Source organism: Bison bison, unplaced genomic scaffold (genome assembly GCF_000754665.1).
Source record: "Bison bison bison isolate TAMUID 2011002044 unplaced genomic scaffold, Bison_UMD1.0 scf7180017864519, whole genome shotgun sequence".
Taxonomy (NCBI): domain Eukaryota; kingdom Metazoa; phylum Chordata; class Mammalia; order Artiodactyla; family Bovidae; genus Bison; species Bison bison.
This window is the reverse complement of record NW_011495072.1, coordinates 7,953,187-7,968,658: the sequence shown is the minus strand read 5'-3', so window position 1 is coordinate 7,968,658 and position 15,472 is coordinate 7,953,187. Positions and strand designations below refer to the sequence as shown.

Sequence of the window (15,472 nt, the reverse complement as noted above, 5' to 3'; positions counted from 1 at the left end):
GGAGGAGGGTGTGGGAACCCACTCCAGTATTCTTGCCTGGAGAATCCAATGGACAGAAGAGCCTGGTGGGCTGTAGTCCGTATGACCGCACAGAGTTGGACATGACTGAAGCAACTTAGCATGCATGCAGGCACACACGGCGGCTCTGTATCATCAGAGGCCCAAGTTGCTTCTAGCTCTCTATTGTGCCATCCTTATGTATGGTTTTCATTATTGTGGTCTCAAAATAGCTGATCCATCTCTGCGCTCTGAATCCAAGTTTCATGAAGGAAGAAGGAGGAAGGTGCAAGAGGTGCTATTGGCTGTTCCAGGAGCAACTTCCACTGATAAATTATTGCCAGAATGCATATCACTTTATCATTTTGAGAAGTGTTGTCTTTTTAGTTGGACACATTGCCTTGAAAAACCTTTAAGATTCTGTTAGTAAGGAAAAGGGAGACGAATGGATATTGGATAGAAACTAGCAAGAATCTGTCATACAGTTTACTACCCCCACACATCTTAATTGGAGAAATAAATGGAAAATTAAATAGACTTAAATGCCACATTTTGGAAAAAATATAAAAGTTTGTCTGAATAAGAAAAATAATATGGGAAGCTTTTTCAAATAGATTCTATACAATTCCTATGAAAATTGTAATAGACCATACAAAATTATTCTGATCAAGAACAACAACGAAGGTAGATTAATGCCAGCAAACATAAAGACATAAAGAAATGATAGTAGAGCCTTAATCTAAGTACTGTAAAACAGAAAAGGAAATAATTGATTAAATGTGTAAGATTAACCTTAACTTTGATTTCCAAAGCCAGCTATATACCTAGAGTAATTCCAAATGTAGTTTAAAGGTTAACTAATTTTTTAAAAATATTTATTTATTTATTTACTTTTGGCTGTGATGGGTTGTCACTGCTGTGCCAGGGCTTTCTCTGGTTGCAGCAAGTGGGGGCTTCTGTCTAGTTGCGGTGTGCAGGCTTCTTGTGGTGGCTTCTCTTGTTTTGGGGCACAGGCTCTAGGCACTTGGGCTTCAGTAGTTGTGGCACATGGGCTTAGTTGCCCTGAGGCATGTGGGACCTTCCTGGACCAGGGATCGAACCAGTGTCCCCTGCATTGCAAGGTGGATTCTCAACCACTAGACCACTTAGGGAATCCTAAAGGTTAACTAATTTTTTTTTTTAACTAATTTTTAAACATAAAAATTTAGTAGGAAATGACAAAAGATTCATAACTTGAATAATGATGAAACATTTAAAAAGCTAGAAAGTATTTTTTACTTCTACAAAATAAAAAGGTTTTAAAAATAAAATTTAAAAGGGAGAAAATATGTATCTTAAACATAATAAAAAGGTTATTCAAGTACCCTAGGATGATGTCAAGAGTTCAGTAGATAAATGAGCAACAAATATGAACCAGCTGAACTCAACTGGAAAATACAAAGCAAACTTTAAAAGTGTTAGATTACCTACTAATAGTAATTAAGGAAGTACAAATTAAAATTTTAATGTGAATGTGTTTGCCTTTGAGTTACAAAAGTTGTAAAATTATAATGAGAAAGCTTTATGAAGGTAAGACTAAGGAAATTGTTTTATGTATGGTTCCTACTATTATAAACAAGGTTTTTTAAAGATAGGTTGGTGATAAGGATAGAAATCTCAAGAGTAGGATTTCTTCTCAAATAATTTTCTTTTTTTAAAGAGACTTTATTTTTAAATAGTAACTGTGTCAGAAGACAAATGTAAGTTAGGGGGAAATATGTGGAATTAAAAACCCAGGCAAAAGGATAATCTCCCTATAGTTCAACTAGAAAAAGACAAAGATTTGGTATAAAAGTGGGCAAAGGTTAGGTACAAATAGTTCACCAAAGTGGAAATACAAAAGACCTCTTTTTTTAAAGGGAAAAGACATGCAGGTTAAGATTTCTACTGCTGATGAGCTTGTAACTTGGTACTACATTCTATGATAGAGGGCAGTGTGTCAGTCTCTATCAGAGTTATGTGTTTACCCTTGACCCAGTTGTCCTGTTTCAGGGAATTTATAGCACAGGTTTGCTTGGCACATGTTCATAACTTGTACATAAAAGGACATTTGTTGCAATATTGTTCATAACAGCAAAAGATTAGAAACTATCCAAGCTATCCATTAATAGGAGACTAGTTGAATAAATTTTGTATATCTATACAATGGAATCATACATAGCTGTAACAAAAAACAAGGAAGTTCCATAAGCACTAATATGGAAAGATTGCCTTAGATACATCAGTACAGTATAGTATTCTAGTTTTTGTTTAAAAGAAAGGGGTAGAGAATTAGAATACACTTGTATTCATTAAAAAAGAAAAGAAACACCAAAAGAATCATCTAAATCAACACCAAAAGAATAAATCAGAAATTGGCAAATTTTTTCTGTAAAGGGTCAGAGAGTAAATATTTCAGCCTTGCAGGAAAGAGTCAGCCTAGACTACTCAGCACTGCTATTGCAGCAGGAAAGCAGCCATAGACAATACAAAAAAAAAAAAAGTGGGGCTGTATTCAACAAACTTTATTTACAAAAACAAATGGCACCTCATACATAGCTTGCCAAAGACAATTCTTGCTCTAAATTAATAAAATCCGTTACCTTCGTGGGGAAGGGGGAATATGTTGGGAATTTGGTGAATGGTAGATGGAGGTGAGAAAAAGATTTCACTTTAATTTTTTTTTCACTTTTGAATCATATGATTGATTGTATTACCTGTTTTAAGTGCTAAGTGTAATGACTGGAAGAAATTCATGAAATATGTGAAAAAGAAATGCAGAAGTATACTTTTAAATTATTATTACAATTATGTGTGTATGCATAGGTTGTATATTAATTGTATAGATTGTATGTTATAGAAACCAAAATGTGAAGGATATTGTTAGGATGGGAGAAATGTCCGTTTAGAGTTGACTTTACCCCAAAGATCATATTTTTATAAAAATACAGGTTGATTGAAAAATTTATGAAAGAGCAATCTGACTAAATGAAGAGTTAATTGCCTCTAGAATTTTTGTTTGTTTTGTAAAATGTGACAAGAACTGTCTTTTTTTTACAATTGCCTAACTTTGTAATTATTCTTTGGAAGGTCTTAATTACAGAACACGGTGACCTGGGTAATAGCAGATTTTTAGATCCAAGAAACAAAATTTCGTTTAAGTTTGATCACTTACGGAAAGAAGCAAGTGACCCCCAGCCAGAAGAAGCAGACGGAGGTCTAAAGTCTTGGAGAGAATCCTGTGACAGTGCTTTAAGGGCCTATGTGAAAGATCATTATTCCAATGGCTTCTGTACTGTTAAGTATCTGCCTGCTTCATTATTAGAGCTTTATTTCTTATATTTACCTTATCATTTGGAGGCTTTGGCCAGCCACAGACATCTCTTCTTAGTTACAGTCTCTTCTGCATTTTATTCCCTAAATTATTTTTGAAAGGAGTATAAATAGGACATTTTATATGGAAAATTCTTTCTTAAAATCCCAGTGCATAAAAATTTATTTATTTGTAATTTTTTGGCCATGCCACAGTACTTGCAAGATCTTAGTTCTCCCACCAGGGATTGAACCCAGACCACGCCAGGGAAAGCACCAGGTCCTAACCACTGGACCACCAGGGAGTTCCCCAGTGCATAAAAATTTTAAATCTCAGTGAATCCTGTTTCACACCTGTCTTATTTAAGAAATGGCCTTACACTCATCAAAAAGAATTTTTTACAAAGCTACTTCTACATAAGTGATTTAATTGGATAGTCAAAACTATTTGAACCAAATAGCTCTTTAGAAATCAAAGGTAATTTTAACTTTCTTTTAATATCTTTTGGTGGGGAAAAAAAGATAAATTTTGGTTCTAACAGTTTTCCCTTTGTAAAATTGTGACATTTTTAAGAAAAATGTTGGTTAGATTATTAATGCATAATGCTGTACATAAATGCTGGTTATCATTATGTTTGTTTTTCTTATTTTTTTGTTTTTAAAAAATAGAAAAAACACAGTATGATAGATAAGCACAGAACTCAATTTTGGAACCTAGTATGGCAAGGAGAGACATGACACACACTTTTTTAGAAAATTGACTTTTCATTCTTAAATATACTTTCAACTTATCATTTGTTACCTATTCAAAAATTTTCACTACTCATTTCTTAATTTGGAGAGCTTCCACACTGAGTAACCCCACCATGTCCTTTTCTCACTTCTCTTAGCTAAAAAATGAGCTACAGAAGGTATTCTAAGAGTGTCTACTGTTTTATATCCTCAGCTGTCCTGCTTAGTAATTCTTAATTTTATCTCAATAATCCTTGGTATTTTTATGTATGCAGTTGACCCTTGAACAGTGCAGTGATTGGGATAACCAACCTTTGTGCAGTTGAAAATTTGAGTATATTCATAGGAGACCCTCCATGTCCAAGGTCCTTTTATATCCACCGTTCTTCATCCCACCACAGATTCAACCAATGGTGGATTATGTTCAGTTCAGTTCAGTCGCTCAGTCATGTCCGACTCTTTGCGACCCCGTGAATCGCAACACGCCAGGCCTCCCTGTCCATCACCAACTCCCGGAGTTCACCCAGACTCACATCCATCGAGTCAGTGATGCCATCCAGCCATCTCATCCTCTGTCGTCCCCTTCTCCTCCTACCCCCAATCCCTCCCAGCATCAGAGTCTTTTCCAATGAGTCAACACTTCGCATGAGGTGGCCAAAGTACTGGAGTTTCAGCTTTAGCATCATTCCTTCCAAAGAAATCCCAGGGCTGATGTCCTTCAGAATGGACTGGTTGGATCTCCTTGCAGTCCAAGGGACTCTCAAGAGTCTTCTCCAACACCACAGTTCAAAAGCATCAGTTCTTCAGCACTCAGCTCTCTTCACAGTCCAACTGTCACATCCATACATGACCACAGGAAAAACCATAGCCTTGACTAGATAGACCTTTGTTGGCAAAGTAATGGTGGATTATGTAGCACTTGTAGTATTTACTGTTGAATAGTAGTTCAAACCCATGTTGTTCAAGGATCAGTGGTACTGTGTTCCAAAACTTTCCTGTTGTCCTTAGACAGGCATCTCCTCCCTCACATTTTAATAGGATTAAGAATGACATGAAATCTTTCTATTTCTCTTCTTTCCACACTCAGAAGTCTTTCATGTACTTCCATCTGAGGAAGAAAGATCCATGTTCTTGATTTCATACAGTCCTATCTACTTCAAGATGTCTAATTGTGACTTCATTTTCTCTTCCGATAAGTAGTTCTCTTTATCTAGAAATACTTTTATTTCTCCTGTGCTTAAGTAGGGTGGGAGGGAAGACATTTCTTTAGTCAAAATAGTAACTCCTGCAAGTTACTTCTCTTCCTACTCTTTCCACTTTCCCCTTTCTCCCTTTTCTCTACCTCTCCCTTCCCTCATCTCTCTCTCTCTCTCTCTCTACTGTACAAGCAAACCAGGGAGCATTCTGCTCCTACTTCTTGACTCTATGAATTTTGACTTCAGTCCCTACTCTACAGAAACTGCTCTCCGAGGTGAACTAATGGTTCCTGAATTACCTGACCCAGTGTCCTTTTTTCTTGGTCCTTGACTTTTGTATGGCATTTCACACTGAGGCCAGTCAGCTACTTCTGAAAATTATCTTTCCCTAGACTGCTATGTCAGTACCTTCTAATTATTCCTTTTTTTAAAGAGTTTCTATTTATTTATTTTTTGGCTACACTGGGTCCTAGTTGTGGTACGCAGGATCTTTAGTTGCGGCATGTGGGATCTGGTTCCCTGACAAAGGATTGGACCCAGGCCCTCTGTATTGGGAGCAGAAGTCTTAGCAAGTGGTCCACCAGGGAAGTCTCCCTATAATTATTCTTATTCTGTCTCTACTTATTTCTTGTCATCCCCCTTACTTTTATAAATGTAGGCATTCCCCGTCACTATATTTCTCTTTCTTAAAAACTTATAGTTTATTTAATGTAGGGGAGGTTGTAGAATTTGGTGTCAGACAACCTGTGAATTTGGGTTCTACCTTAGCCACTTTCTGAATGACCTTGGGCAAGAAGCTCTACGAACTTCAATTTTATCATCTAAACATAATAACAATGTGTTTCACTATATTTATTAGAACAAAAGGAAAATAAATATAAAAATGTTTTGTGGACTGTAAAAAAGGCTCTTATTGTTTCTTTTCCTTAGTGATCACATTTTTGTTCATTTGTCCTACACTAAGGAACAGTTGGTGTTTCCACCTCCTAGCTGGACATCTCCATCTGAACTTTCCAATCTGTTAATGACACCAGTCTTTCTCTAGGCATCCAAGCATGGAAATAGTTTGGTACCTTCCTTTCTCTTGCCCTTGATTTGCAATATATTGCCAGAATTTTGACTGTACTTGTGGATCCTTATATTCATTGATAGGACCCTAATTTACTGCCTAAATTAATTCTGTGGCCTCCTAACTTTGAACTTTTCTCAGGTTTTACCCTGTATGCCAATATTGATTATTCTCCCAAAATAACAGTTCTGGTCATGTTGTTTTGGTTTCTGTCCACTGCATGTAGAATAAAGTCCAGTCTTCTTACCTTACATCTACTACCACATGACTTAAGTCTAATCCTGTATTATCTCCCACAGTTCCACTTCATACACATCCTCCGACCTGACGGAACTAATTACCATTTACTCATTCGTGGATCAGCCCTCTGTTTCCTCCCTGAACTGCTTATTCATCTTTATTCTCCATCTCTCCTTATCACAGTCTTATCTGTCTTGTAAGGCCCATTCTAACTGGCACCTCTCTTGTACCCTAAACCAGGAGTAGTATTTCCTTCTGTATTCATTGTACCACTGTCTGCCCTAGACCTTAACATGTGGTTTGTGTTCCTATTCCATGAATTCTTGTGAGTATGTAAGCTCATCCTGTTTGATTCTTCATCTCCCCCAAGGATTTAGCATATTGCTTTTGTATAGTATTTGTTGTTTAAATATGTTTTCAAGAATCTAACTTCTTTTTTTTTTAACAATAGGTTTATGCTAAAACTATAGATGGGCAACAGACCATTATTGCATGTATTGAAAGCCACCAGTTTCAGCCTAAAAACTTCTGGTAAGAAAGCAGATATTCTCCTCTTTTTTAATCTATATGTTTATATAGAAAGGAAACCAAACCAGCAGATGAGACTTGGTTTCCTAATCTAACTAGATTAGAATAAGTTATTTGTTCCCTACTGCAGAGTGAGGCATTTGGATGTGATCATTTAGATTTCTTTTAATTCTAAGATTTTATAATTTATCTTTTAAATGTTGCTGTTACATTGAGTGAAAATAAGTGATTAATAAAGTACCCTGTGGAAAGTCTGAGTTTTACTTGGGTTTGTTTAATAATATTTGAGTTATTGCATAACTCAGTGGCCTATCCATGTGTTTGTGGAAAAGCTTCCCATGAGCAGAATAGGCGTGGTTTTCTACTCCAAGATAAAAAGAATGAAAAGTGAAAGTCAAATAACTTAGGGAAAGCTTATGATTAGGCCACTGGATACAAAACTTACATTTGAGTGGATAGAGCCTTGGATTTATCAAACTCGAAATGACTTGTTTCTGTTTTTCTTCTTTCCCGAATTCTCTGCCTCAGTGTCAGACCACCTCTTTCTTACTGCTAATTCCACGGTTGTGTGTGTGTTTTCATAGGAATGGTCGCTGGAGATCAGAATGGAAGTTCACCATCACACCACCTACAGCCCAGGTGGTTGGAGTACTTAAGATTCAGGTGAGATCCCAGTATGTTAATAGGCCATGTTAAAACATCACATCTTTAAAACAAACATGCAAGTTGATATTTGCTCTGACATTAGAAATAAGGAACAACTATTTGTAGATGCAAAGGGAGCTAGATGGTAAATAGAAACAGAGGTCTCCTTCCCGGGGAAGTACTATGGTTAAACAGAGCTCTTCTGGGTTGATAAAGGACAGTCATGTGACATGTACTGCTTGCTTGTTATTTTTCTCTTTCAAAAATAACCTAAGATCTTCCCAGGAATTATCAAATAGCAGTTCTAGAAAAGAAGAAAATAACTAGTTATTAAGAAATGACTATATAGCAGCTACTGTAACTTACTTAGAGTCTTTTAAAGCTCATTTAAATGTCTACATATATTTGCTAACTCTTAGCTCTGAAGAAAGCTTCATAAATGGACTTATTTTATTTATTTACATTTATAGTTACAATAGGTTTTCAACCAAATAAATAAAACAGGAATAGAGAGAATGGCCAAGTGTGATTAACCAAGCAGAGTAGAGTTCTAATGCTGGTGTCGGGACATGCCACCAGGTGAATAAGGAGCTTATTACCTCATTTGATACCTAGCTAGATTGAAGTCTTCTGATCGTAACAAATTTGACTTTCAGAATTCATGGTGATTTAATTCTTGAGCCCAACTAACTATAAAGTCAGATTAAATAGTTACTGATAACTAAGAAAGTCAATACTTAATTTAGCTGTATTACAACTCTTGCTTTAATAACAGTTAGCAAGAGTTGCCTTTTTTAATGGTATAATTTAATCAAAACATACATGGTAGATGTCATCTATAACCACTTTTTTCGTACGTACCTATTACTTCCTGCTACAAGTAGCTGCACCTCTCTTCTTGGGAGATTTTCCTAACTGCAGGAGCACGCCCAACTCAGCTAAGGCAAGCTGGAAGTGTTACCTCTGCAGCTCTGGCACAGCCCTTAGTGCCATTCAAAAGTTGTCGGGAAATATGCCAGCTTCTTCACCCCTCAGGTGGGACAGCTCTAAAGCATGTTCTGCATAGTCTTCCAAAATCCAGTGCTTGGCAGCTGTAATGTGCTCATTAGTGCACCTGATACTTCCTTGCCTTCTGTATCTCACTTCCTTACTAGTGCTTCCTGAGACTACCCGAAATAAACTATTAACTCTCAGATCTTTACCCTGGGGTCTGCTGCTGGGGGAACCCAACCTAAGATAATATATTGTTCTATATCTGTTGACTATGTCTATGCTCTAGACTTCTTGTAAGTATGGCATCAGCATTATTAACCTGGCAGCTTACTATAAATTTATACAAGGAAATTTATTTTCCTTCTAGAAGGAAATAACTTGTGTTTCAGTTTTGCCAAGGCAAACTTGTAAACTAAGAGCACACATCACAGAAGTTTCTGATGAAACTTTTACAGTAGGACCCAGTACCCAGACCTGATTTAAACCATTTTTTTTTTCTTTTTCTTTAATGAATGAGTCTGTGCATTTTATTGTATTTATTTTTTGGCCACACTGTGCCACAGGTGGGACTTAGTTCCCTGACCAGGGATTGAACCCATGCCCCCTGTACTAGGAACGTAGAGTCTTAACCACTGGACCACCAGGCAAGTCCAGGACTTCATCTATGCCTTTTAACCATGGGCTCTCTGATCATACTTTGAGGAAAGGCTTATTACTTCATTTGTGTCTTTTAAAAATCAGAGTGAGAGTTATGTGGACATGTCTTTAGGATATTTAACCCTTGGTTATTCTATAAGCAAAAGGATAGCTCCAGGAAGACAATTTCTAAGGATTTAAGTAGATGATAGTCATGTTGACATTTTTATCAGCAGATGAAACCTAGAAAAGGTTTTGTTAATTTTGGTGACTGTGACTGAACCTATCTTGTAAATTGCTAAAACTTCCCGAGCCATACATCTAGTTGAATTGTTAGTCTGTCTCTTGGATAACCCTCTTTCTTGCTAATTGTTATAATAATCGTAGTATCCACTTTGCCTTACATCCTCAGGACTGCCTTTAAAAAAAAAAAAAAACTTTTAATTTTATATTGGAGTATAGCTGATTAACAGTGTTGTGATAGTTTCAGGTGTACAGCTCAAGGGGACTCAGCCATACATATACATGTATCCATTCCCCCGCAAACTCCCCTTCCATCCAGGCTGCCACATAACACTGAGCAGAGTTCCCTGTGCTATACAGTAGGTTCAGGACTGCTTTTGTCTTACGTATTTTTGTAGCCTGATTTACCAATAGAATATTTGTTTTTCAATCCTGTCTTTAATCCTCAGTTTCCTGCACCTGGTCAGATCTGCTTAATCAAAACTGATGATATTATATATGGAGAGATGTGTAAAAGATTAGGACCCATTAAAATTTCTTGGTTTTCACAGAGAAAAACTAATGTTTAATGACTTTAATACTTTTCAGAGCATAATCTTATTTATAATCTTTCTATTCACAATGCCGAGCACAGTGTCTGGAATGCAGTAAGCACATAGTAAATGTTTATTAACTAATAATCAGTTTTTCCTGCTAAGTAAAGAGAATTCTTAAATTTAAGTGTTCTGTGAATTTTAAGCACCATTATAAATTACCATTGGCCATATTAATTGTTTGCTACAGAGTTGGTGAGATTGGGGGTGGCTGAAGGCATGGATTTGTGCTCTAAGCAGTAAGTTTCTATGTGGTCTAAGCACTTACATTTCTTAACTTTCTCACACAGGTTCACTATTATGAAGATGGCAATGTTCAGTTGGTTAGTCATAAAGATGTACAGGATTCAGTAACTGTTTCGGTGAGTGTGGAATATTTAATATATGTCTCACTTGTGTCTTGTTTCTCTTTTAAAAAATTAGATCTTTTGATCCTGAGTACTGATTCTGCCACTAGAAATGGAGGTTGTTTTCATTGCTTTGATTTTGGCAGCTTTTCTTTTAAGAACTTTATAAAAGACTTTTTTTTTTTTTAATTTTTATTGAGTATAGTTGATTTACAATGTTGTGTTCAGGTATATAGCAAAGTTATTCATACACACACACACACACACACATATATATATATATATACACACACACACACCTACATATATTCTTTTTTAGATTCTTTTCCATTATAGGTTATTAAAAGATATTGAGTACAATTCCTTGTGCTACTCAGTAAGTCCTTATTTTTGGCAGCTTATAATTGTTAGTATATAACCAACCAGTTTTGTTGATTAGTTGATGATAGTTCACAGACTTTGAGAATAGTGATAATGGTTTTAGAGAATTTATGCTGCTTTTTCTTTCTCTCTTGTGAGATTTGCTCAAGGACAGTAGTATCTTCAATTGATAAATACCAGGAGGAAGGAAAGTTTGCCAAACTAAACCCTATAGGATTTATCATTCATACATTCATATCATTAGAGAAACTGAACATTTTTAGGAATGTTCAATAATAGTATTGTGCACTATATCTGGAAAGAAGGGACATAATTTTTCGTGCATTTATAGTACTTAATATTCCTAGAAATTACTGAGCGCTCTCCAATAGCTTTTATGTGTGTTATATCTATCTACCTTAGTAGAAATTAAAATTGAGGAGTATTAAAAATATGTATTTTTTAATTTAAAAATAACAGGGATTTCCCTCGTACTCCAGTGGTTAAGACTCCATGCTTCCACTGCAGGAGGCCTGGGTTCAATCCCTTGTTGGTGAATTGAGATCCCTGGTGTGGCCAAAAAAAATCTAAAGCAAAATATAGCATTAACAAACCCATTACTTCTTAACTTTACTTTCATGAAAAACAGCTGTATGTTTCTGGGTTAAAGTTAGTGAAAAGAATTAATTTACATTTTCACAAAGTGTGTAATGTCTAAACTAATAAAAGACAGCTGGATATGTGCTTCACACATTAGCCCTCAAAAAGTAATGAAGTCGTCACACATTATATACCTTCTATGAAACTACATGCACAGAAACTATATGAAAGTAAAAACAGCAAGTAACTATGTCTTAGTATTATTATGAATAAAACGTAGTTTTGACTCTTTTGAAAGAATCTTGGGGCGTGGCCCTAGACATTAAATCTCACCCTCTCTAATTCTGTTTACTTAAAATTGCTAAAGGAAGAGTGACATTAAATTCATTTTGTACCCAAACCATGTAAAGCAAAATGTGATTAGTTGTCTCAACATCATAAGTAGCTAATAGAGGAGCCTATGAACTTAGAAGATATGATTGATATGTCTGAGGTCATTGTTTACATCATCTTAAACCAGAGATATTGTCAAGGCATAAAAATTTCAAGACATTGTGTTGTCTTTGGGGTATACTGTGGTAGATTGGAAAGAAATTGGGTTGTTTTGATGAGGACCTAGATTTGGATCCCATCTTTATGATTCAAAGGCTGTATAATTTTGGTCATTATTTGAAAGAATTCTGTTTTCTTATCTGCAAAATGGAGGTGGCAATAATAACATCTATTTCACAGGGTTGTTTTGAAAATCAAAGAAGATAATGTGCACAGGAAAACTTGAAAAACTAAATTGTTATACAAATGTTAGTTAAGATAGACTTACTCTTTAGTATCTTTTTTATTCACTGCTTATTGAATTTTATTCACTGCTTAAGATTTTTTAAAATTCTTATTTTTCCCTCCATTAGAATGAAGCCCAGACTGCCAAGGAGTTTATTAAAATCATAGAACATGCAGAAAATGAGTATCAGGTAAGATAACTTGAAACTGTTATTTATAGATCTATATAGATTTTGCTTTTAACACATTTTGTTATACTTTTCTATCCTTTGAACATAAATATACATAATTATTCAGTGATACTAAGTATGGAGACTTTGCAGACCTTGCAACTTTGCATTCTGCTTACAGTCAAGGTTTTGGCATTGGAAGATACTGCAGATATATCTCCATTACCCCAAAGTAGAGCATCTCTATGAAACCTTTCCAAGGCCAAATGGTGTAAAGTGGAGAAGCAGTTACCTTAGAACACATCTTGCTATCAGATGTACAGAATGATTGAGATACTCCTCAGACACAGTTCACAGCTCTGGCTTGCTTGATGCTGAGATGCTGAGTGTAGTTCCCAAGGAAGGAGCTTGGTGGGGCCACTGTTACTGCTCAGGGTGCACCCTGTCCCTGTAATAGCCTCACTGCCAAACAAATGCTGAACACTTTTTTTTTTTGCTTTGGTAAAAGCAAAGTGAAAGTGGTAGTCACTCAGTTGTGTCCGACTCTGTGACCTCATGGACTACAGCCTGCCAGGCTCCTTTGTCCATGGAATTCTCCAGGCAAGAATACTGGAGTGGGTTGCCATTCCCTTCTCCAGGGGATCTTTCTAACACAGGGATTGAACCCAGGTCTCCTTCATTGCAGGCAGATTTGCTACCTCTCTACCATCTGAGCTACCAGGGAAGCAATGTACAGCAAACTTTGGAAAAGCAGGGGATTACCTGTATAGCCCTAGTTTTAGAAATAATACAGGTGGGCTTCTTAACCTGCTTCAGAGATTGGAGAGGTGCTCACTAGAAATCTTCCAGCCTGTAAGTCCTTAGGGGACTCAAGCATGCCCTTTCACTACATCTAGTTTCTGTTCAACTTATTTTCAATTATCTTTTGCAGACAGCAATTAGTGAAAACTATCAAACAATGTCAGACACCACATTCAAAGCCTTGCGCCGGCAACTTCCTGTTACCCGCACCAAAGTCGACTGGAACAAGATACTCAGCTACAAGATTGGCAAAGAAATGCAGAATGCTTAAAGGCTGAATGTAGGATTCTTCAGTACATGGGAAGAAAGGATTCAACATGTGGTCATATGATAAATAAGTGATTTATAAACAAGAGTGATATTTTGCTAGGGCTTTCAAAAGTTAACAGGTTTTCTAGCCTAATGGAATACTGTTGAACTTAGAGCATTGTCTTGATTCTTTTGTGTTTTCTGCCTTGTAATTTTGTTTTCACTATATCTACTTGTAAATCTTTTTTTTTTTTAATTCTGCCACATTTAATGATGGAGAGAGATATCTACCCTGGAGTCATTTTACTGTTTAGAAAATTTTCCTAGCCATGAAGCCCTGTTACTGACATAGACAGGTAATATATTCAGTACTTTTCCACCCCATCCTTCAAAGTACTTCTGGTGTTCAGTGGTTTTTACTGATTGACCAACAGCTAAAGAGGCTATGCTGCAAACTGTAGCTGAATGGAAGACACATTCATCCTTCTCCCTCTAGTTGCTTTGATCATCGTTTATAACATCTCATAACTGTAGTTTCATATGTTTGGATTGGGGCTTTTCAGGTTCATTTTGGAGGCCAAGGAAGTTTTCTGGAAATTCCATCATAGCCAACTTCTCTGGGGAAGTTGTTTTTAAATCCAAAGACTTGAACCACATTCCCTACATGAACATGTTTGCTTTTTTCCCTTTCCCTCATTGTCTCCTTCCCACCTACTACCATTATAGTTATAGACATGTGCATTTTTAGAAGAGTGTTATCCATTTTTATTACTGTTTTTTTAATATTCGAAAACTGCTGACATACTAGGGGTATAGTAGAGTATAAAACTTGAAGAAATGCAGATGTTGAAGGAATAATAGGTATCTTGTGCTTTAATACTTTGTGGCAGGATTGTACTATAAGTGAATGAATCAAACAACTATGTTAATCACAAACAAAAAACTAAAACTGAACCAAAGTGAAAAGGATAACTTTCAGGCAGTATCTTTCTATTGTAACCTGTTATTTAAGGGAATACTAGTGATTTGTTCTAACTAGGATGTAATACTTACTCCAAATTACTCTTCCTCAGTCCTGCCTGCCAACTCAAGTATAACTGTGATATAGCAACCCTTCCCAGGTTTATTGGCAGGTACAGGTGTGATCTCAGAATACACAGGTGACATAGATATGATATGACAACTGGTAATGGTGGATTCATTTACATTGTTTACACTTCTATGACCAGGCCTTAAGGGAAGGTCAGTTTTTTAAAAAACCAAGTAGTGTCTTCCTCCAAACACACGTCAGAAAAGAAGGGTGTTTATGTTTCGGCTTTGTTTTTGCTGAGTAATACAGTCAAGCAAGAGTTTATTTTTAAGTGACCTGTTGATTTGTGTAAGCATTTTTGTTTATTTCAAATAAAATATATTTGTATTACTTGTCATTCATACTATCCATCCATACTACACTATCCTCTGTATCAGGTAGTCCAATAGAAATACACCTGTTTTGTTCTTAAATTGTCTGAGTCTCTCCTTTTTGAGCCATCTCTTCAGCCTTTGTTCTCAGGGTAAGATGTGGAATTGCTCTTATTTGATGAGAATGTTCAGGGTTTCAACTATTGTAGATTCAGTGACTATCCAAAGACCAGCTTGCTTTTTTGTGTGTGTGTGGCCATGACTTGAGAACCTTGGTTCCCCAACCAGGAACTGAACCTGTGCCCCCTGTGTTGGGAACAAGCAGTCTTAACCACTGGACCACCAGAGAAGTCCCCTCCCCCTCCTTTTTAAGTTTTAGGAATTTCTCTATGGATCATACTGCTTTACCATCACTGGCTACTGATGGTTTCAAAGGTTTTATTTAGGGTTTTCCATTTGTCAGAAAAGTCTAGTTATCTTCTGTACTTGTCATTCAGAAAGCAAGGCCCAAGTAGTTATAGTTACCAGGTTGTTGTTCAGTTTCTCAGTTGTGTCCAGACTCTTT

The 15,472-nt window shown here is 36.3% G+C and overlaps 1 protein-coding gene across 3 annotated transcripts in view; it reads left to right on the top strand.

Moving 5' to 3' along the window:
- Positions 1 to 15,009, top strand: part of CAPZA1 (capping protein (actin filament) muscle Z-line, alpha 1) — a 44,564-nt gene extending 29,555 nt beyond the window's left edge. For all 3 annotated transcript variants that reach the window (XM_010830814.1, XM_010830813.1, XM_010830812.1), the window contains 6 exons: positions 3,106 to 3,312; positions 7,016 to 7,095; positions 7,677 to 7,755; positions 10,493 to 10,564; positions 12,415 to 12,477; positions 13,388 to 15,009. In XM_010830814.1, coding sequence (XP_010829116.1) covers positions 3,106 to 3,312; positions 7,016 to 7,095; positions 7,677 to 7,755; positions 10,493 to 10,564; positions 12,415 to 12,477; positions 13,388 to 13,528 — 642 coding nt within the window. In that variant the 3' untranslated portion in view covers positions 13,529 to 15,009. The remainder of the gene's footprint in view (positions 1 to 3,105; positions 3,313 to 7,015; positions 7,096 to 7,676; positions 7,756 to 10,492; positions 10,565 to 12,414; positions 12,478 to 13,387) is intronic.
- The last annotated feature ends 463 nt before the right edge of the window (positions 15,010 to 15,472 follow it).